The following is a 21,808-nucleotide window of genomic DNA, read 5'->3' on the forward strand; positions in this document are numbered from 1 at the left end:
AAGGAAATGATCGCAAATACAGACCAGTATTCACGTACAGAGATGTTCCCAGCAGTGTTTATAAGTAGCCCCTGATAGCAGATAGCCTAAGTAGCCACTCATAAGGGAGTAACTAACAGAACATATGATAAAACAATACAGGGATATAAAAATTATATTTGCAAAGCAAAACAAGATTTTTGATGGTAGGGGAAATGCCTATGACAAAATGTTAAGCAAAAAAAAAAGGTTTCAAAAGCAGACTGTTATTCTCGGTATGCATTATGATATCAAGTATGTAAAAAAGAAATCACAGAGGAAAAAATAAACAGAAGCATATGCCAAGCTGCTTGGTGCAATTATGGACTTTTTTTTTTTCTTTACATCTTTCCACACTTTGCAAATGCTCTACAAAAGGAATATGCGTTACTTTGATCTTCAGGACAAGAAAGCAATAAAAGGGAGGAACAATGCTCCTCTCCATGTGATTAAAGAGGAACTAGAATTTGGGTGGACTGGAGGCCTGGCCCAGACCCGTGAGCCAGGTGGTCCATGGCGGCTTTAGGGAGGATGCTGTGGGGGGTGAGGGTCAGCGTGGGGCAGTGTGGCATGTGACCAGCGTAGGAAACTTACATATTTGACTTCAAGGGCCTGGCAAGCATCATCGTTGAGTGCAAGTGTGCAGGGCAATAGGAACAGGTGGACACTGCAGCAGAACAGAGCCCTCGAGCCCTGTCTAAAAGGAGAGGCTCAGCAGCAGTGGGTGTTTGCCATGTAAGAGTGAGGGCCCTGTGTAGCTAGACCTTCCATTTTTCAAAGAAGCCAGAAATCCCCAATTTTCAACTGTGACCTCTCTTACTAAACACGGTTACTTAGTTGAGAAACACTCTCAGCACCATGCAGTCCACATCCACGGGCCAGATACTGTGGGTGCTCCATGAGTCAGAGACCGCCTGCCCGCCTGGCCTCCTCCCCGGGCCCCGTGTTGGGTTCCCCCCGTGGGTGCCATGTTGCTGGTGGCCCCCCACACAGGCTGAAAGGGACTTCCTTTTCTTCTATCCACCAGAAAACGAGCCTCCGTCTCCTCTGGTCTCCGGGATCATCGATTACAACATGCCCCTCACCTCCACGTACCTGAAACAGATGAAGTTGCGCGTGATGAATTCCCAGGAGCAGGTAAGGCATCCGTCCCCCTCGCCCCACCGGAGGTGTCCTAACTTGCCTGGATGTGGTTGAGCCTTTCCGAGATGTGGGGCCACAGCCTGTGTAAACACACTGGAAACCAAAGAGGCCCTTATCTGCTTATCTGGGCCGGGCAGTCCTGGCTGAGAGGAGGGAAGGAACGTGTTCCTAGTGAGAAGGTCCGCTGAGTAGACCGCCCTGCCAGGTCTTCGGGGAAGCCTTCCTCAAGGGCAGGGGTAAGGGGGTGGAAGTGGGAGGGGTGAGAGCTGCTGGCCTTGGCTCTCGGCTTGCCCTTGCCCTGCTCTGCCCTCTACTGCGCCACTCGTCTCCTTGCCCTGGGGAGGCAAGAGGGAGGCCACGCCTGCCTGTAGCCTCTGTCACTCTTGGGGACCCGGTGGGCCTGGAGGGTGAGCCGGGGAAGGTGGCCCAGCGTGAGATAAGGCCCTGCCCGCACCCCCCACCTCCCCGGGCTGCCCAGGACTCCCCAGCTGTGGATTGCCCAGGGCTGTCAGGCACCATGGAAACAGGCTGTGAAAAGAAAACCGCTCCTGCCCACCTCCCTCCACAGCCCACCTTCTAGCCCTTTGCAAGGCGCGTAGCCTGACTGTCTTTCAGAGAAAGACTGGGTGAGTGCCACCCCTCTCCCCGACCACTGCTCCAACCCAGAGTCAGAGTGTCTCACCTCCTGCTTCAAGCTTTCTCATCAGCTGTGACGTTTGAACCTGCCGTATCTTTGAGGCGCGACTAGGGAAATAGGTTGTTCTCTCCTCCGTTGGAAGTCTGACTTCCAGCCCTGGGTGCATTCCATCCAGGATGTGGCTGGTCTCCTTGACAACCTGGGTGTGTGTCCGCCGAGGAGGGTGACAGCTCTGCTGTCAGCTCTGAGGGGATGAAGCTGGAGGTGCTTAGGTAGCATCTGGGGCTGGGGTCTGAGGATCTGAGCCATTTGGCTTGAGTTCTGCATTGCCCTGAGGAGGAGGTGTGGTGGCCCTCCCATCCCCACAGCCTCAAGAGGGCGGATGAAGTAAGCTGGGCTCTGGGTGGTGGAGTTGTTTGCGTCTCTCCCGTCTTTTCATCCCGACCCAGGGATGGAACGCGCCTCTCACCTCTCCAGCACTGGGAGGCAGGTTCAGTACCACTAGCACCACCTGGGGAACCCCTTAGTGCCCCAGAGACAGCAGGAGTTTGTATAACCGAAGGAAACATACCAAGATCCGTTCATGAGGGATCCCAGTGTGGTGCACTGACCACTGCCGGTTCTGGCGGTGAACTGGGCTCAAGCGCCGTTTTGTGGGGAAAAGAAAAGCCGTGGGGCTGAACTCCTGCTGTCTGGCTGTTTGAGTGCCTTTGTGCTTCACCCCATGTAGTGGTGCTTAGATGTTATAACTGTTGCTTCTGTTAGAGCAACACCCTTATAACTGGCATTTTCTGCACAAAACAACTTTGCGGTTTTGAGTGGAAAACCGACACCATTATCCCCGCTGTTTTTGAAGTTTCTTAGGGATGCGACCGTCATAGAAAAGAGGAGCCTGGCGGGTCCACAAAGAGTTGGACATGACTAAAGTGACTTAACATGCATGAACCCAAGAGGAATTAAGACTGGGGTGTGTGTGTGTGTGTGTGTGTGTGTGTGTGTGTGTTAGTTGCTCAGTCGTGTCCAACTCTTTGTGACCCCATGGACCGTAGCCTGCCAGGTTCCTCCATCCATGGGATTCTCCAGGCAAGAATACTGGAGTGGGTTGCCATTCCCTTCTCCAGGGGATCTTCCCAACCCAGGGATCAAACCTGGGTCTACTGCATTGAAGGCAGATTCATTACTGTCTGAGCCACCAGGGAAGCTGGTTAGGTGCATTGACAAGGATTCAGTCATTTAACAAATATTTATGGAGCCCTACTCCAAGAGCCAGGGTCTAGGGATGACCAAAGACAGCACCATTCCCAGCTCTTCTTATGATCTGAGGGGAGACAGACACTAATGAAAAAGTCATACACAACTGCTAAGGTCATAGCAGGCAGCAGAGTTGGGGGAGAGATTAACCAGCCATCATGGGTACAGCTGTGACAAGTGCCAGGCAGGAGGCACGTGGTGCCATGAGTAGTTAGATGGGCACGATGGGGGGACCAACGCAGGCGTCAGGAAGGTTTGCTTCAGAAGAGGAGGCTTGAGGAGGCTTGAGCTGAGTTAGATCTTCAGGGTAGAGAGCACCAGTCTGAGGAAACAGCTTGTGCAAAGGCCCTGTGGCTTGAGGGAGGACAATTTGAGAGGCTGGTATGGCTGGTGCAGAGAGTGTGAGCAGTTCTGAAGCTAAAGAAAACTGGGAGAAACACAGCATTGGGCATATAAACACTTTTAACACTTTTCATTTATTTATTTCTGGCTGCTCTAGGTCTTCGTTGCTCCACATGGGCTTTCTCTAGTTGTGACATGGGGGCTTCTTATTGTGGTGGCTTCTCTTGCTGCAGAGCACGGGCTCAGTAGTTGGGGCACACAGGCTTGTGGAATCTTCCCCAACCAGGGATGAAACCTGTGTCCCCTGCATTGGCAGGCAGAGTCTTTTTTTTTTTTTTTTTAATTATTATTTTTTTTTTAACACTAAGAACATTTTGTATTGGGGTATAGCTGATTAACAATGTGGTAGTTTCAGGTGAACAGCAGAAGGGCTCAGCCATACATATGTATCCACTCGCCCCCAAACCCCACTCCCATCCAGGCTGGCACATAACACTGAGCAGAATTCCCTGTGCTGTACAGTAGGTCTTTGTTGTCCATTTTAAATATAGCAGGCAGTGTGTACAGGACATTCCCAAGTTCCTAACCATCCCTTCCGACCTGCCACCCCCAGCAACCGTGAGTTCGTTTCCTAAGTCTGTGAGTCTCTTTCTGTTTTGTAAGTAAGTTTGTTTATATCATTTTCGATTCCACATATAAGGGACGTCGTGTGATGTTTCTCCTTCGCCGTCCGGCTTGCTTCACTCATTTTGACATTCTCTAGGTCCATTCATGTTGCTGCAAGTGGCCTTGTCTCGTTCTTTTTAATGGCTGAGTAATATTCCATTGTGCACATGTACATCTTCTTTATCCACTCCTCTGTTGATGGACATTTAGGTTGCTTCCATGTCTTGGCTGTTGTAAACAGCGCTGCAGTGAACACTGGGGTGCATGGATCTTTTCGGGCCGTGTTTTTCTCTGAATATATGACAGGTGGATTCTTAACCACTGGTCCACCAAGGAAGTCCAGCATGTAAGCGCTTGATGGTCATCTGTGAATGAACGGAAGTTCATGGATAAGTCGCCCTGGTGAGGTTCAGGCTACTCTGATAGAGAGGGAGTGTGGGAGGTATTTGTCCCCAGGGGGGTGGGGCTGAAGCTGAGATTGAGGTGGCTTGAGTTGACAGTGGAGTTGACTGTTCTTCACCTCCATCCCTGGTTTCCCAAACTGGGGCCCTCTGAATGTCCCCGACCTTCTCCAGTGTGTGGTAGAAGGTAAAAATGCAGACCCTCCTTGCACACGCCTGGCAGGAGAGGCAGTGTGTGTGAGGAGGCCCTTCCACTTGGGGCCCTCCAGCTGTCAGCCTCCCGCCCTGCACGCACCGCAGTGAGCGCTCAAGGCCTCAGCCTTTCAACCAGCACTGTGATCCTGGCTCAATAGCCAGGCACGTGGTAAAACAAGAAGTCACACTGCTCGCCAGGTTATTTATCTGCAGCAGCAAGGAAGGGCCAAGGACCCAGGTGTCTTTGATTTTTCAGCTTGAGTTGAAAACTAAAAATACACTTACTTGAATTGGTAGCTTCTTTCCTGTAGCGCAAATGTAGCTTCCCTAATGGCTTAGACGACTCAGACCGTAAGGAATCTGCCTGCAATGCAGGAGACCCAGGTTTGATCCTTGAGTCGGGAAGATCCCCTGGAGAAGGGAATGGCAACCCACTCCAGTATTCTTGCCTGGAGAACCCCATGGACAGAGGAGCCTAGCAGGCTACAGCCCGTGGGTTTGCAAAGAGTCGGACATGACTAGGCGTTTAGCACTTCCTGTAGTGATGTCAGAGCAGGGCTCCCCTTTGAGTGGGTGAATGGCTCCCCGTCCCGGTGCAGCATGGGTCTGGCTCTGCTGCCGTCAAACACCATGTCCCGAGACAAGGCTTTGGGAGTCGTTTCATTCGCTGCAGCATCCCTCTGACCCCGAACAGTCTGCCAACAGAAGACACCTGTAGTGTCTGCACATCATTCATGAAGGCTGGAATGGAAGATAAACCCAATTGTAAATAACAGCAGCTGGGATGAATGATATTTTATGAATGCTGAACAAAGCTCTACATCTAAAATCTCTGAGTGAGAAGAACCTAAGAATTCGTTTTTTTCCCAGCATTAGGTATCCAGGAGACACTACAACAGTAAGGCGAGGAGGACATTTTCCCCTCCCTCAGCTTTGAGCAGACAATGAACAGGCGGTGGGGTTTGTTTGTGAAGTGGACGGAATCGTGTTACCTTTGTCCAGTTGTGTTGGATTAATGTGCTGAGAAATGGGTCTTTCTCTGCAGAGGATATTAGGTAATGTGAAAATCTAATAATAATGTTCATGCATACGTGCCGAAGTCACTTCAGTCATGTCCAACTCTTTGCCACCCCATGGGCTGTAGCCTGCGAGGCTCCTCTGTCCATAGGATTCTCCAAGCAAGAATAATAGAGCGGGTTGCCATTGCCTCCTCCAGGGGATCATCCCAACCTAGAGATCAAACCCATGTCTCTTACGTCTCCTGCATTGGCAGGGGCGTTCTTTACCACTAGCGTCACCTGGGAATTCCAATAATAATGTTCACAGGAACCAAACAGAATATTGACGTCTGATCCAATGCAGTGAATATTTATTATGGTGTCTCAACATGTGGGACATTTAGGTCCACCCTCCCGGGACCTCCATCCTAAGACACAAGATCCCCCACAAGCTGTCATTTCGGTGGCCACAAAGAGCTGAAAATAGGCGAGGGGCACCCGATAAAGTCAGGTTTTTTCCCCCCTTATTTGGGAAAGCATCATGAAGATATACAACTGAAACCACATTTAGTTTTACCGATGACGAATGTGTTTTCTTGTAGGGGGCTGGGTGTGAAGATCTCATGAGATGTGGACTGTCATGAAGAATGTTCCAAAGCATTCTTCTGATAAGATGGGGTCCCAGGGAGGGTGCAGGCCACACTCATAAGGGTCCCAGGGAGGGCTGCAGGCCACACTCATAAGGCCAAAGATGGGGTCCCAGGGAGGGTGCAGGCCACACTCATAAGGGTCCCAGGGAGGCTGCAGGCCACACTCATAAGGCCAGAGATGGGGTCCCAGGAGGGCTGCAGGCCACACTCATAAGGCCAAAGATGGGGTCCCAGGGAGGATGCAGGCCACACTCATAAGGCCAGAGGTGGGGTCCCAGGGAGGGCTGCAGGCCACACTCATAAGGCCAGAGGTGGCCAGCAAGCGCACCCCCAGCCGCTGACCTTTCAAATTCCCTTTCAGCACTGTGTGCAAGATGAAGGGCAGTGTTAGGATCTCTTCATATAGACACTGGTTTTGTTTTCTGTCTCATTTTATTCTATTTTTCATACTGAAAAAAAAATTACACAAATACATCTGGCCTCCGTCACCAAAAAACAAAAGCATGGTGATAAAAATCACCATCCTCCCACCACCTGGATCACTGAATATTTTGGTGTTCAACCTTCCAGACTACTGAATAGAAAACGGAATTATCCTGTGCGTACCATTTTACAACCCGCTTTGCTTTCCTGTATTATTCAGTCTCTTTACTCTCCAACCCTTGATGTTTCCACCTACCAGATAAGCTGATCTTATAATTCTCTTGTCACTCACTCATTCCTCACTCGTATCCCCCCCATCCGTCTATCCATCCATCCATCATGCACCTGAGCTGGCAGGTGCTAAGGAGACCATGGTGAACAGTCTCTCTGCCCTGCTGCCTCTCACAGTCCAGTGAAAGAGACGAGGAAAATCAAAATCAACATTCTGGGGTCTGTAGAAGCGCTTAGAGGTGGGACAGGGAAGCAGAGTGGATGCCGTTTCAGGTACCTGTTCTGTGTCCAGCCCTTTACAAACATCGCCCCTCACCCTCCCAGCTCAACAGGGTCACGTTATCATCCTCATCTTGCTGGTTTCGTAGCTGAGGCTCAAGAAGTTTCCGTATTTGCTCAAGGTCACACAACCGCTAACATGAACTGCAACTCAGATCTTTTCCATCCAAACCTGTGCCCCTGCCACAGCCACATGCCCTGCTTCTCCATGGACTTCTTGGGTGAGGGTGTTCTCCTTAGAATCCGAGGTGGTGGGTCACCTGGGCCCTGATCACCGGGTCGCTGGCGGGGCTAGTGGAGAGAAAAAACGTCCTTGGCAGAGATGCTGGCAGAGCAGGCAGAGAGCTTTGTTTGGCTTGGGAACTGGGAGCCGCCTGACATAGATGAAGCTTAAGGAAATGTGGGAAGGAGGGGTTTGGTAGGGGGCCTGGGTGGGGTGGAGGTCTCCCCCTGCCTTGTGAATGCCCAATTACCTGCTGGGGTACATATAGAATTTGATATCCATGTTATAGGGGATATGAACCTGATCTTTCCTGAGATCACAGTGTTTGAATCAAGACCCCATTGTAGAAATCAGATCCAGATCCCAAGGAGAAAGACAAATCATGTGCTCCTTCCCCGACACACACTTTCATTTTATAGAAGCAGAGACTGGGACCCCGGGAGGCTTAGCAACTTCCCCAGGGCAACCCCTGGCCACCCTCCCTCCCCAACTCCTTGCTCCTTTCAGAGTGGGAAGCCTGTCAGCACCTTCCTTCGCTTCCCGCCTCCCTCGCTTCAATTCTTTCCCGCCTCCCTCGCTTCAATTCTTGGAGCAGCACTAATGTCCCGCTAATGGTTTTAATGGTTCTCGCAGCAGTGTGTGAAGCGGCGCAGCGCTCCATTGTTTAAACCCGCGTGATGGAGGCTCTTATTTGTCTCCATTAACCTCTGCCTCCCTCTCCTCTGCAGCTCTCCCCTGGCCCAGAGTTTTCCCTGGGTCTTGGAGGTTGGGGGAGGAAGGGCAGACTTCCCTCCCCCACCCCCTAGATGTGGGGCCTGCAGGGTAGTCCCTGCCCAGAGAGCCGGGGGTCCCCTAGAGTACTGGCCCTCCTGCTCCTTTCAGGAGGCGGTGTGGAGCAGCACTGCTCTCAGCCAAGATTCCAGCCCACCCACCAAAGACCCTGGAGTGACAGTCCCAGTTCTGCCTACCGGGTGTGTAACTTGGAGCTAGTCACTTCACCTCTCCGGGCTCCTTGTGTAACTTGGAGCTAATCACTTCACCTCTCTGGGCTCCTTTTTCCTCCTCCTGTTGTTTAGTTGCTCAGTCGCGTCCCAACCTCAAGGACTGTAGCCCGCTGGGTCCTCTGTCCTTGGTATTTCCCAGGCAAGAATATTGGAGTGGGTTGCCATTTCCTCCTCCAGGGGATCTTCCCGACCCAGGGATCGAACTCAAGTCTCCTGCTTGGCAGGTGGATTCTTTACCATCTAAGCAACCAGGGAAGCCCTTTTCTCCTGTTACTTGAGAGTAATAACAGTATAATATCAGTACACCTCACAGATTTAGCCCAAGAGTTAAATGACACAAAGCAGGCGCAGTGCGCAGCACAGCGCTGGGACACCTTAGAAGCACAGAGGAAGCCTCAGTGACCTCTGGTGCTGTTGATGGCAATCTTATTATGCCAACTTGATTCAGTAGACACAGTGAAGGACCTTGTCCAAGATTGTTCTTGGGCCACAAAGATGAATAAGACAGCATAGCTGGTCTCCAGGAGCTCTTCTTAGTAGAGAGGACAAGACAGTGGCCATGGAACTGTAATCCAAGATAAGAAAACAGAAACAGGAAGAGACCAGGAACCTGCCAGGTGGTTCAGGGGACACTCGCTTATTTTAAAATGAGATTTGGACCAGCCCAGAAGGTCCAGGTGAGGGATGCTGAGGGATAACAGCTCTAGGAGGACCTGGGCTGGGGAAGGCCAGAGCCAATTTGGGAAAAGGGGGAGAAGGAAGAAGAAAGAGGAGGCGAAGGGACTCAGCACATGTGCCTCTTAGAAGGGAAGTCACGAGAGAGCCCTTTCCCCAGCCAGCACCGGGGAGCCAGGCGAGGATTGGGGGCAGGAAAGGAGCACATTCCACGTGTGAAACTTTCTTAGGTTCCCATCTTCCTTAGTGGAGAGGGAAACAAGCCCACTCTGAAAAGCTCTCGACATTCACTTTCTTAATTGTGGCAAAATGTGAAATGTGCCACTTTAATCATTTTAAGTGTATAGTTCAGTGACATCAAGTACATTCATGATGTTATGCAATCATTACCCCTATTTCCAAAATTTTTCATCACCCCAGACAGAAACTCTGTAACAGTTAAGCAATAATTCCTCCCACCCCCAGCCGCTGGTAACCACTGTTTCACTTTCTAAATTTGACTGTCCAAGTACCTCTTTTAAGTGGAATCACATTATTTGTCCTTCTGTGTCTGGCTTATTTCACTTAGCATGTTGTTTCCAAGGCTCATCCATGTGGCAGCATGTGTCAAAACCTCATTCCTTTTAATGGCTGCATGCTATTCCATTGTATAAATAGACCACATTGTTGATTTCCGTTCATCCGTTGGCAGCCATTTGGGTGGTTTCCACTTTGGGGCTAGGCACATTTACTTTTTTAATCTTTTAGACCAGGCTGTGGGACAGGGAGGGATTAAAACAGGGATCTGCTCATTCTCTCTCTGAGTCCTCATCCCTCTTTATGGCTTGCTTTTCTCATGGACATACTCAGGCTTCTTCCTGCTCAGAAGGGCCCCCCTAAATGGGCAGACCCAAAGAAGAAGCACAGCTGATGGGTCACAGTGAGATCCTGTCACTTGCTTAAACAGTGCTTGACTCGTAGGACTTTCACCTGTGGAGAACCTGCAAATGCCGACTCTGCACCCAGATTTATTTATTTATTTTATTTTATTTTTAAACTTTACAAATTGTATTAGTTTTGCCAAATATCAAAATGAATCCGCCACAGGTATACATGTGTTCCCCATCCTGAACCCTCCTCCCTCCTCCCTCCCCATACCATCCCTCTGGGTCATCCCAGTGCACTAGCCCCAAGCATCCAGTATCATGCATTGAACCTGGACTGGCAACTCGTTTCATACATGATATTATACATGTTTCAATGCCATTCTCCCAAATCTTCCCACCCTCTCCCTCTGCAACAGAGTCCATAAGACTGTTCTATACATCAGTGTCTCTTTTGCTGTCTCGTACACAGGGTTATTGTTAGCATCTTTCTAAATTCCATATATATGCATTAGTATACTGTTTTGGTGTTTTTCTTTCTGGCTTACTTCACTCTGTATAATAGGCTCCAGTTTCATCCACCTCATTAGAACTGATTCAAATGTATTCTTTTTAATGGCTGAGTAATACTCCATTGTGTATATGTACCACAGCTTTCTTATCCATTCATCTGCTGATGGACATCTAGGTTGCTTCCATGTCCTGGCTATTATAAACAGTGCTGCGATGAACATTGGGGTACACGTGTCTCTTTCCCTTGCACCCAGATTTAATAGCTTGATGACAGCCTCCCCTAGTGGCTCAGTGGTAAAGAATGTGCCTGCCAATGCAGGAGACGTGGGTTCAACCCCTGGGCCTCAAAGATCCCACATACCACAGAGCAACTACTGAGCCCAGCCCATGCACTGAAACTAGAGTAGCCCCAGCTCTCTACAACTATAGAAAAGCCCATGCAGCAGTGAAGACCCAGCACAGCCAAAAATAAATAAATAAGATTATATGTAAACTTGATGGCAACAATGATCTCCTTCTTCCCCATCCTCAGGCTGCCCGGAAGCCCAGGCAAGGTGTGAGCTCAAGAGAGAAATAGCAGAATGGAAACTTTGCCATGTCTGAGGATTTAATAGTCTTTTTAGGAAGCAGCGGTTCTAATGTGTTTCTTTTGTTCTTCTTATTTTAATAGTAAAAACAGCCAGCTAGACTCAGTTTAGGTAATCCCAATTTTGTTGGCAACATCCAAACCATCCTAGTCAGGGGCCAGCTGTACAGAAGCCTTCTTCCCTCCATTAGGCCTGATCAGGGTGTTGATCTTGGCCATGCCAGTGTCATGGAGCTTCTTCACGGCCTGGTGCTTGTTTTTGGCCTTGGCATCTGCAGTGAACCTGGTGTGTTGTTATCCCCTGCCTTATTCATGGCTGACTTGGTGTGAGGGGAAACTCGATGATGGCATAGTGCTCAAGCTTGTTTCCCCTAGGGGTGCTCTTCTGAGGACATTTGGCTGTCTTCTGAGCTGCAGTGTTTTGGGCTGTCAGAAGTTGGGTGATGTCCAGATCTTTTTTGTATGGCTGTGGACACCTTTCATCGCTACTTTTTTGGCCTTTAAAGTCTTTCCTTTGGCTTCAGCTTCAGGAGGGGCAGGGGCTTCCTTTACCTTCGACACCATCTTCATGAAAAAGCTGATGTATTTCTTGAAAATTAAGCAACAATCTTCATAAAATAAAAACAGAATGTAGAACTTCTAAATAGCTAGAGAAAAATAACAGAACCAAAGAAAGTAATTAAAGCAACCAAAGCAAGAGTAATTAAGTGAAAGAATAAAAGAAAAAGCAATCAAAAAGAGTTGTAATGAATGGAAAACATAGATAAACTAACAGGAACAAGATCGAACACTAGTAAATCACAATAAATGTAAATGGGTTAAGTTCCACTAGAAAGAGTCAAAAATGCGCAAATGAGGTTTTTTAATGGTAAAATCCTCTTGGTGTTTATAAAAGACTTTTTTTAATGACAAAAAAAGATGAAAACATAGGGAAGAAAGGGAAGTACTATTAATGTCAAACAAGTTCAAGGCAAAAAAAAAAAAAAATTAAATAGGGCAAAGTGAGATATTTTATGCTGATTGAAAGCACAGTTTCCCAGTAAGATTTCAGAGCCTCTTGACTTTGGAGGTCTGCCCTTGGGGAGGTTGAGACCTCTTAACCTCAGACATCTGCCTTGTGCAGAGGTGAAGGAAGACAGTAGGTCCTATGAGTAACTTGGGCTTCACTGTGAGAGGCTGCATGTTTCTTTCCCAGCCATCAGCATCTTCTCATCATCACTCTCTTCACTTCACCTTTGCATTTTTAATTTTTTAACATATTTTTTATTTGGAGGATAATTGCTTTATAGCACCTTTGCATTTTTTTGCTGCTATCTTGCTGTAGCCACTTCTCTAGACCAGTATTTTCATACTTTGAGCATCAGTGTCTACTCTGTATAAGTCTGCTGCTGCTGCTAAGTCGCTTCAGTCGTGTCCGACTCTGTGCAACCCCAGAGACGGCAGCCCACCAGGCTCCCCCGTCCCTGGGATTCTCCAGGCAAGAACAGTGGAGTGGGTCGCCATTTCCTTCTCCAATGCATGAAAGTGAAAAGTGAAAGTGAAGTCGCTCAGTCATGTCTGACTCCTAGCGACCCCATGGACTGCAGCCCACCAGGCTCCTCCGTCCATGGGATTTTCCAGGCAAGAGTACTGGAGTGGGGTGCCATTGCCTTCTCTGCTCTATAAGTCTACATAGAATAATATGAGGGGTGGACCCTGTGGGACTTTGAGAATGTTGAATCTGCTGCCTTCACTGCCTCAATTTAGTCCCTCTCCTCTCCTCACTGAGCTCACCCACTGAGATATGCTGGGGCCACTCTCTCAGCCCCCACTGTTACTTTTATGGAGCTGAGTCAAGGGGGCTGGGCTTGCCCCATGAGAACCCAAGAAAGGCCTGGAATGCCACTGGCACCATTTTCAAAATCTGAGAAGCTGCAGCACAAACCTTTTCCCATCTCCAAAAGTCCCTGGCACTGCAGAAGGTTTGTACTGCGGCGAGAAAAACACAAAGCCACTGAAATACTGACCTTGACCAAGGCTGCTGTTTGGATTTCTGCGGGCAAAGAATGATCCTTGGCACATTGCTGCTGTGAGAAGATGTGCGAGGGTAGTGGCTGTTCTCAGGTTCTCTCCTGTGCCCCTTGGTCCCCCCAGGGCAGCTAACCCTCAGAAACAGCTTAGCAAGTGTTCATCTTTTTTATTTACTTGTAATCATTTTTATGTTTATCAATAAAATATATATCTTAAAAATCATATAGAAAAATGGCAGATCCTGTCCCAGCCTCCCCACTTCAATTTCTACCCATCAGAGACAACTTCTTTTCTTCCTTATTTTTTAGCTATCTCTTCTAGTATTCATCTCCTATTTCTAAAAAATGTGTTCACACTGCTAGTTCTTGATTTTTTAGTTTGGACTATTTTGGTTACTGTTGTTTAATTTCTTGCTGGAGGAGATAAATATGTACACAATCATACCCTCTCATAAACACATGTATTATTTCTCCTTTTTCCATCCCTCAATATTATCCATACTTCCCTATTTAGATAAATTATTGTATTTATATTATTATGACTGTATAGATTTTTCATAAATGAGTTGATTAGCACACTATCATTACATTTCCTTTCCTTTTTTATTTTTATTATTTTTTAAAATTATTTATTTATTTGGCCATGCTGGGTCTTAGTTGCGGCATGTGGGATCCAGCTCCCTGATCGGGGATTGAACCTAGGCGCCCTGCATTGGGAGCCCAGAGTCTCAGCCACCAGACCACCAGGGAAGTCTCTCCTTTTGTAAAATAATTTAACTAATTCGTGTTTGGCTGTGCTGGGTCTTCGTTGCTTGCACAGGCTGTCTCTAGTTGCCGTGAGCAGGCCCTCTCTTCACTGCGGTGCGCCCGCTTCTCATTGTGCTGGCTTCTCTTGTTGCCGAGCGTGGACTCTGGGCACATGGGCTCCAGAGCACAGGCTCAGTAGTTGTGGTGCATGGGCTTAGTTGACCCTTGGCATGTGGAATCCTCCCGAACCAGGGTTTGAACCTGTGTCCCCTGCATTGGCAGGCAGACGCTGAACCACTGGATCATTAAGAAAGGCCACATTGTCTTTCTTTGATTCCACAGAGTTAGCCATTGCCTCTTTTTTCCCAGCCGCAGCCCTCTGTCTTTGATCTTGCTCCTGGTGAGCATGTTTTGTCATGTTTATTTTTATGTACTCACACTTATCAGTTTTTTCTCTAGTAGCTTCTGCATTTGAGTCTTAAAAAGGCTAACTCCACTCTGCCTCTGTGTCCTCAGTATTTTAGTTTTTTAATTTTTTAGAACAGTTTTAGAGAAAAACTGAGAGGATAGAGCAGAACTCCCACTTTATCCCTACCACTTTCCCCTTATTAATACCTTACATTAGTATGATACATTTGTTACAATTAGTAAACCAGTTGTTGTTGTTCAGTTGCTCAGTGGTGTCAGACTCTTTGTGACCCCATGGACTGCAGCACGCCAGGCTTTCCTGTCCTTCACCATCTCCTGAAGTTTGCCCAAACTCATGTCCACTGAGTCGATGATGCCATCCAACCATCTTATCCTCTATTGTCCTCTTCTTCTCCTGCCTTCAATCTTTCCCAGCATCAGGGTCTTTTCCAACGAGTTGGCTGTTTGAATCAGGTGCCCAAAGTATTGGAGCTCCAACTTTAGTATCAGTCCTTCCAATGAATATTCAGGACTGATTTCCTTTAAGATTGAGTAGTTTGATCTCCTTGCTGTCCAAGGGACCCTCAGAGTCTTCTCCAGCACCACAGTTGAAGGCATCAATTCTTCGGCGCTTTGTCAACTAAAGTTTATAGTTTATTTCCTTAGTTTTTACCTCCTGTCCTTTTTCTGTTCCACAGTCCTTCCTGGGATACAGTATTACGTTTACCTGTCACATCTCCTTAGGCTCCTCCTGTCTGTAACAGTTTCTCAACCTTTCCTTGATTTTCATGACCTTGACAGTTTTAAAGCATCCTGGTCAAATATTTTGTAGAATTTCCTAATTTGTCTGATGTTTTTCTCAATGTAAAACTGTGGTTGTGGTTTATTAGGAGAAAGACCACAGACAGAGGGTCGTTTAAAAAAAAATTTATTGAAGTATGGTTGATTCACAATGTTGTGTTTAATTTCAACAAAGTGACTCAGTTACACGCCCACACACGTATTATTCTTTTCGTATTCTTTTCCACTATGGTTTATCACAAGGTATTGACTATAATTCCCTGTACTATACTGTAGGGCCTTTTTGTTTATCCACCCTATATATAATAGTTTGTCTTTGCTAATCCCAAACTCAGAGTGCTGTTTTTACCACGTTTTTCTTTTCTGTTTCATCAGGTCTTAGTCACAGCACCCAGACTCTTCACTGCAGAACTCAGGCTTCTTTGTAGTTGTGGTGCCCGGGCTCCAGAAGGCTCAGGCCCAGTAGTTGTGAAGTGCAGGCTTAGTTGTGCTGGGGCACGTGGGCTCTTAGCTTCCCAGAGATCAAACTTGCGTCCCCTGCATTGAAAGGCGCGTTCTTAGCCACTGGACTGCCAGGGAAGTCCCATACCACATCGTATTAAGCGTACATACCGTCTCTGTGATTCATGACTATTGGTGTTGCCTTGATCGCACCTGGCTGACCTAATGTGTGTCCGGTCTGATCAATGTAAGGTTATTCTTTTACCCCCTTCCATACTGTACTCTTCGGAAGGAAGTCAACCATATACAGCCCACAGCTAAGGAATGGGGTTTATAATTTCCCTCCTTGGGAGTGAAGTATCTACATACATTATTTCAAATTCTTTTGCATGGGAGGTTTGTCTCTCCTTCCTCATTTATAAATATACTCAATCATTTATGTATATGGCTGTTTATTCTTGGCTTTGTGTTATAATCCTGTACTACTGTATCTATTTTGATGCTCAAACTGTTCCAGCTTCGCCACTGGGAACTCTTTCAGTTGCTTCTCGTGCTCTTTTGACACACCCCCATCGATGGTTTTTGTTGGTTAATTTTTCATAGGATATTTTTTATTTTTTAGTGTTTTTTACCTTCCACTACTACAAGATGCTCCAGGCTCATCTTGTATATTTTCTACCCCAATCCTAGAATCAGTTGTATCTTCCTTTCATTATAGAATCACATTTAAAAAAACCAAGATCTGGGTGCCAAGTATGCTTATTGCTACTGGGGTGTCCTTTCTTTTAGACCCTCTCCGCTGACACAGCAAAAAAATACACGTTTTCATATTTGATCTTTGATCCATTTGGAGCTTATATGTATTGAGATACGTATCCTCCTTTACCCTTTTGTGTCAACATCATTTATTAAAGAATCTATTTGCTTCCCACTGATTTGAAACGCCGCCTTTATAATTTACTGAATTTCCATCTGAAACAGAATCTACTTCTATCCAGTCCATCGGTTTCTTTGTCTATTCATGTGCCAGCTCCACACTGCTTTAAATGTCGAGACTAATATGTCTTAATATCCGACACATCTCATGACTAATACGTCTTACTATGTAGCAGGAATGGTTCCCTTCCTTGTTGTCTTTCTTTTTAGATGTTTTCTTGGCTTGAAAAAGAGTTACTTGGAAAAAAAAATGTCTAATGCCTAAAAAACTTCATACACCATTCTTGATGAGGGAAAGACACTGTAGAGGCACCGTTGATGTGGCCACATAAGCATGAAGCTGGGACACGGACCACAGGCCTTTCTGTTCACCCAGAAAACAAGCTGGGCTGGGGGCCAGGAGGATCATGGTCCCTTGAAGGAAACTGGGAGCTAAAAACATCAGTAGCCCAGCGTTCCCAGCCGCCTGAAGATGGTGACAGGGAAGACAGGACATGTCTATTATTTATTTATTTATTATTTTTGGTTGCACTGGGTTTCCCTGCTGCGAGAAGGCCTTCTCTGGTTGTGACAAGTGTGGGCTGCTCTCTAGTTGCCGTGCGAGGGTGTCTCACTGGAGTGGCTTCTCTCGTTTGTGGAGCATGGGCTCTAAGGCACGTGGGCTCAGTAGCTGCGGCACCCGGGCTAAGTTGCTCCGTAGTACGTGGGATCTTCCCAGACCAGGGATCGAACCCGTATCCTCTGCATTGCAAGGCGATTCTCAACCACTGGGCCACCAAGGAAGCCCCCAGTGGGCATTATTTAGTGAACATTAAGTCACTATTTCACTGACAGTCCTTGAGCGCTTTCAAGAAACTTGCTGCAGTCTCCACATACTCTAAGCAAATGAGCACTATGGCTGTTATGCCAGGGCAGCCTGGGTTCAGAGACATCTGTGTCTGTCTTCTTTCCTCCTGCTTCCCTGAAGGAATGTGGGAAAGCAGCAGAAAACAGCCAGCACCCTGTCTTGAAAGCCAGTTAGTTGCCTGACGCAGTTAGTAGATACCCCAGACCCCAACAGCTCATTGTCCCCATCTGCTCCTAAAGTCTCACTCCCCTTCCAGGCTACTGAATCCAGCCCCGTGCACACGAGGATGCCGACGCAGCCTTTCAACCTCATTATCTGGGGGAAAAATGCATGCAGTGGCCATAATTTACTGGTGTAGGCAGGAGAGCTGCCTGGTGCCTGGAGCAGAGTCCTGCATGCCGGGCCAGCCCTGGGATGCTTTTATCTGTGTCAAGGGAAAAGGTGGGGCAAGGTAGAGGCGTCTCTCCCCGGCTGGGCCAGGAAGAAGCAAGTCAAAACATCCGTGTAGTCACTGAACCAACTGCCCACCTCGACTGCCCCTGTCCATTCTGGATCTGGCCTGCCTGAGACCCAGAGGGGCCTTGTCTCGTGGCTGAGTCCCGTTATTGTTGTTGTGTTTAACAACGGCACTCGTGACTGCAGTTCTTGGAGATCATCTAGGACAAGGGAGATATCTTGGGCAGGGCGGTTTCTCCATTTCTATTTTTTAGTCACATGTTTTTGAGAGCGAGACCCCTGGTGGCTTTTGGAGCCTTCTGCTTAAGGCACCGCAATGCAGGCTGCTCGGCTCGGGTGGGTTGTGGCTCTTACCCAGCATCTTGACCTCCTTGACCCTGCCAGCCTGATGCTTCTTCTCAGGTGGGGCCCAGACAGGTGCCAGCGCCCAGCAAAGAGCTGCTCCAGGAGACCTGACCCCTCCACCCCTTGGTGGGTGCGTGGGTGGACAGCCTGGGCTTTGTAACCAGACCTAGAAAATGCAGGAGGGTTCCCGACGCTTCAGCAGCTGATGTCTGGAGATCAATTAGAGATAATGGCTCTGGGTGGACTCGAAGAAGCATGGCCAAGATTTTTCCAGGTTGTGATTATGTTTATCTCATTACCGGGTGGCACAGCAGTGTCACACTGTGAGTTTGTGCTGGCTGCCTCGTTTTTGCTCATAGGGTGACCAGCCGCTGACCCCTGCTGGGCTGGGAGCTCCCCCTCCTCCACCTAGACAGAGGAGGCAAGGGCCCACAGCTTCTGCTCACAGCCCTCCAGACCCTTGCCCTCCCTGTAACCCTGTGTTTGTATAGTTTTTTTTGTTGTTGTTGTTAGAAAAGCTTTTAAATGACGTTTATTTTTATATATCAGTAATGTTAAAAAGTATATATATGCTTATATACTAGCAATAAAAATTCGAGCTATAATTTTTAAAAATCTCTCTCTATAAAATGTATTTTAAAATTAAATAGTGTATTCAACAAATTGCACTATGACACTATGATCAAATGTAGTCCTGAAACTATATGTCACTAAGTTTAACTTTCTAAATACTGTCTCTTTGAAATGAAGGAATTAGATAAGCAAATTAACTTTCTTTGGTATGTTTTTAAAAAATCTTCTCCTTCATTGATTCAGACATCATTCAGATTCCTTCAACATCCCAGACACTGTCCTGAGCACTGAGGCTACAGCAGTGAATGAGACAGACAAGGAGCCCACTCTCAGGGAGTTCACAGGCCATAAAGATGACAAGTCAAGAAGAAAGAAAAGAAAAAAAAAACAGATATGCAAAAGTGAGAGATTTGGGGCAGAGAATTAAAACTGAGACCACTGATAGTCTGTCCCTCTGTGTGAGAAGGCCTCTCTGAAAAGATGGCATCCAAGCCCAGACCCAAATGGGAAGAGGCGGCCGGTCCCGTGGAGGAAGGGCTTTCCAGGTGGAGCAGACAGCGAGTACAAAGGCCCTGGGGAGGGGACAGCAAGGGGGCCAGGACAGGGGAGCACGGGGCCCGCGTGCCTGGGAGAAGCCCGAGGAGCCTGCAGAGGACAGCAGCCTCTGGCCCGCCTGTCACATGCGTGGAGAGCCTCAGTGTGAAGGGCAGAGGCTTCACTGGAGGTGACAGCCAGGAGGGATGAGCAGCTAGGAGAGCCGCCACTCTGACCCTAGGTGTGGCCCTGCCCCAGCCAGCCGTCTGACTTTCACTTCTCCCTGCTGCAGCTTCCCTGTTTCTGGAACAGCAGGTTGGGCCAGACTTTGGTGGTTTTCAAAGTTTGCTTTGTGACAGAGGAACTCCTTTCTTCAAGAAAACTCTTCTAGGAAGGAAGTTAACATGTTGAGGGTCAGCAGGAAGCAGGTGTGCCACTGGCAGAGATGGGAAGGGACCCCCGGAGTGCTGCCCAACCTGCCCTCCTGCTCCCCACCAGCCTGCCTTCAGCAGTCGGTCACAGGGCCTGGACAGCCCTGAGCTGTGGGCTGGGGCGCTGCACACAGGCAGGAGAGAGGCCCAGCCCAGCATGACCACAGGCAGCCCGGCCCCAGGCTGGCCGCTCCTATCTCTCCGGCAGCTTCCTCCTCAGTAGCCATGAGTGACAGAGCCCATGCCGCGCCAGCCCCATGGTCGCTTTAAGGCTTGGATGTTTGGAATGGCTCCAAGTGCCTCGAGAAAAAACAGAGACAGAAGATCTGCTTTAACTGGAACACTGCTGTGGCTTGGGGAGTGCCTGGCACACCTGTGCAAAGCCTGGCACCTTTCCCCCTGCTGAGTGCCCCCGCCACACCACAGTAGCCATAGCAGTTGCCTCAACACAGCCCTGGTCATCTGTCTCTTTGAGTTTACACTAGAGGAGAGGCCACATGGGAGGGAGGCCTTGCTGTCTAGTCCATCCACAAACAGGAGCCCTACGAATCAGACAATGATGCCTTTGACTACTGGGCCAGAAGCTCAGCTGGCCGTGAAACAAAACATGAAGGTTTTTTTTAACACCTGAAACAGAAAGAGTGCAGGAGCAGCTGTTGGTAGTAACGTCAGTCAGGTTGGGTTGGTGTCTCTGTGACGCTGTTGGCCTTTTCCTCATGCTTGCAAGTTGGTAGCTATTGCTCCAGCCATCTTGTCCACAATCAGGGTGAGAGGAAGGTGTGAAGGGGTGGCATAAGCTTAGCTCAGCAAAGCAAAAACACTCCCAGAGAGTTGCCAGCAGACTTTGGTTATAACATCTCATTGGCCAGGGTCACATGGCCACCTTCAGCTGCATGGGGGTACTGGGAAAGAAAGAATCTCACTTCCTCCCCACTCTGTAGTTGAGACGAGAAGGGGGAAGTACTGAGTCTGGGTGTCAAGTAAGTTAGTCCACAGTACCTGCCGTGGCCTTTGCGCCATCAATTGAGCTTGACAGTGCCTTTGGGTGTTAAGTTCCCAAAGGTTCGGACAAGGAGAAGAATAGTAAGAGAAGGAAACAGAGGGGAAGCAGGGAGAAAGGAGGGAGGAGGGGGTAGCGAGGAGGGGAGCAGGTCCCCCACAAACAACATGGGGGAACTGAGGCTCGGTGTCAGGGAGCTCAGGAAGCTCGTAGGAAGTCACAGTGAGTGGGAGGGAGAGCTGCGTTCCCTCCCAGGTTAACGCTGTTATTTCCCAAGGGATGGGCGGGGAGGTAGTGGGGAGAAGGGAAGGGAGAAAGGAAGTGATGGTGAGGGTAGGGCCAGGCTGAGGGCCCTGCAGCAGCAGCTCCATGAGTGCTGGCCCAGGTCTGCTTATCTCACCACCGCAGTCGTTCACCAGGGTTAGGCCCTGGCGCACAGTAGGGTCTCAGTAAATGTTTGCTGACCAATATCTGTATCATTAATTACTTATCTTTCCTATCAACATCATTATTAACAATAGCTAGGCTTTGGGCAGGTGTTCTACACCAGGCATCAGTCCGCACCCTGCAGGCTTCCCTGCGGTTAAGCCGCACAGCAGGCAGCCTTCAGAAACAAGCTTCTGTTACTGTGCCCCCATTTCAGAGATGGAAAAACTGAGACATGGAGAACTTGCCTGCCTGAAATCACACTGAGGAAGGGCCCGAATGCAAACAAAGCCCATCGCCTACTCTCCTGCTCTACCCCTACCCTAGAAGCTGACTCAGCCACCAGAAAGGCCTCTGTGCACCAGCTCTGGCCCCAAAGCCTTGGTTGCCACATACCCCCCCAACACACCCACAGCTCCATCATGGAGGGATTCAGGGCTGAAATGGGAAGTGCCACCTGTGCCAGTTTCAGAGGGACCCCACTGCTCCTCCGGTCACCTGCTGAGGAGCAGCCAGAGCTGCAACCCAGCAGACCCCAAGGCTCAGCTGCCTTCAGGGGCTGCACGGAGAAGCCCACCGTGGAGCAGCCCCAGCCCATTCCCAGCTCCCAGCCCAGGGAAGCCTCCACTCACCCAGCTCCAGACTTTCCCTGGAGGGCTCCTCTCTCTGCTCTACTGGAGATGGGTGAAGCACAGCACTCCGTAGTCAGGCTCAGGGGTCCCACCTGGGGTCCACCACCTGCTCTGGAAATCAGTG

The 21,808-nt window shown here is 48.7% G+C and overlaps 1 protein-coding gene across 2 annotated transcripts in view; it reads left to right on the top strand.

Annotated features, from left to right (window-relative positions):
* The window catches only part of NOL4L (nucleolar protein 4 like), a 131,332-nt gene that overhangs the window by 64,818 nt on the left and 44,706 nt on the right, over positions 1–21,808 (top strand). For both annotated transcript variants that reach the window (XM_027558818.1, XM_027558819.1), the window contains exon 4: positions 1,046–1,155. In XM_027558818.1, the coding sequence (XP_027414619.1) occupies positions 1,046–1,155 (110 nt within the window). The remainder of the gene's footprint in view (positions 1–1,045; positions 1,156–21,808) is intronic.

Source organism: Bos indicus x Bos taurus, chromosome 13 (genome assembly GCF_003369695.1).
Source record: "Bos indicus x Bos taurus breed Angus x Brahman F1 hybrid chromosome 13, Bos_hybrid_MaternalHap_v2.0, whole genome shotgun sequence".
NCBI classification, from domain to species: Eukaryota; Metazoa; Chordata; class Mammalia; order Artiodactyla; family Bovidae; genus Bos; species Bos indicus x Bos taurus.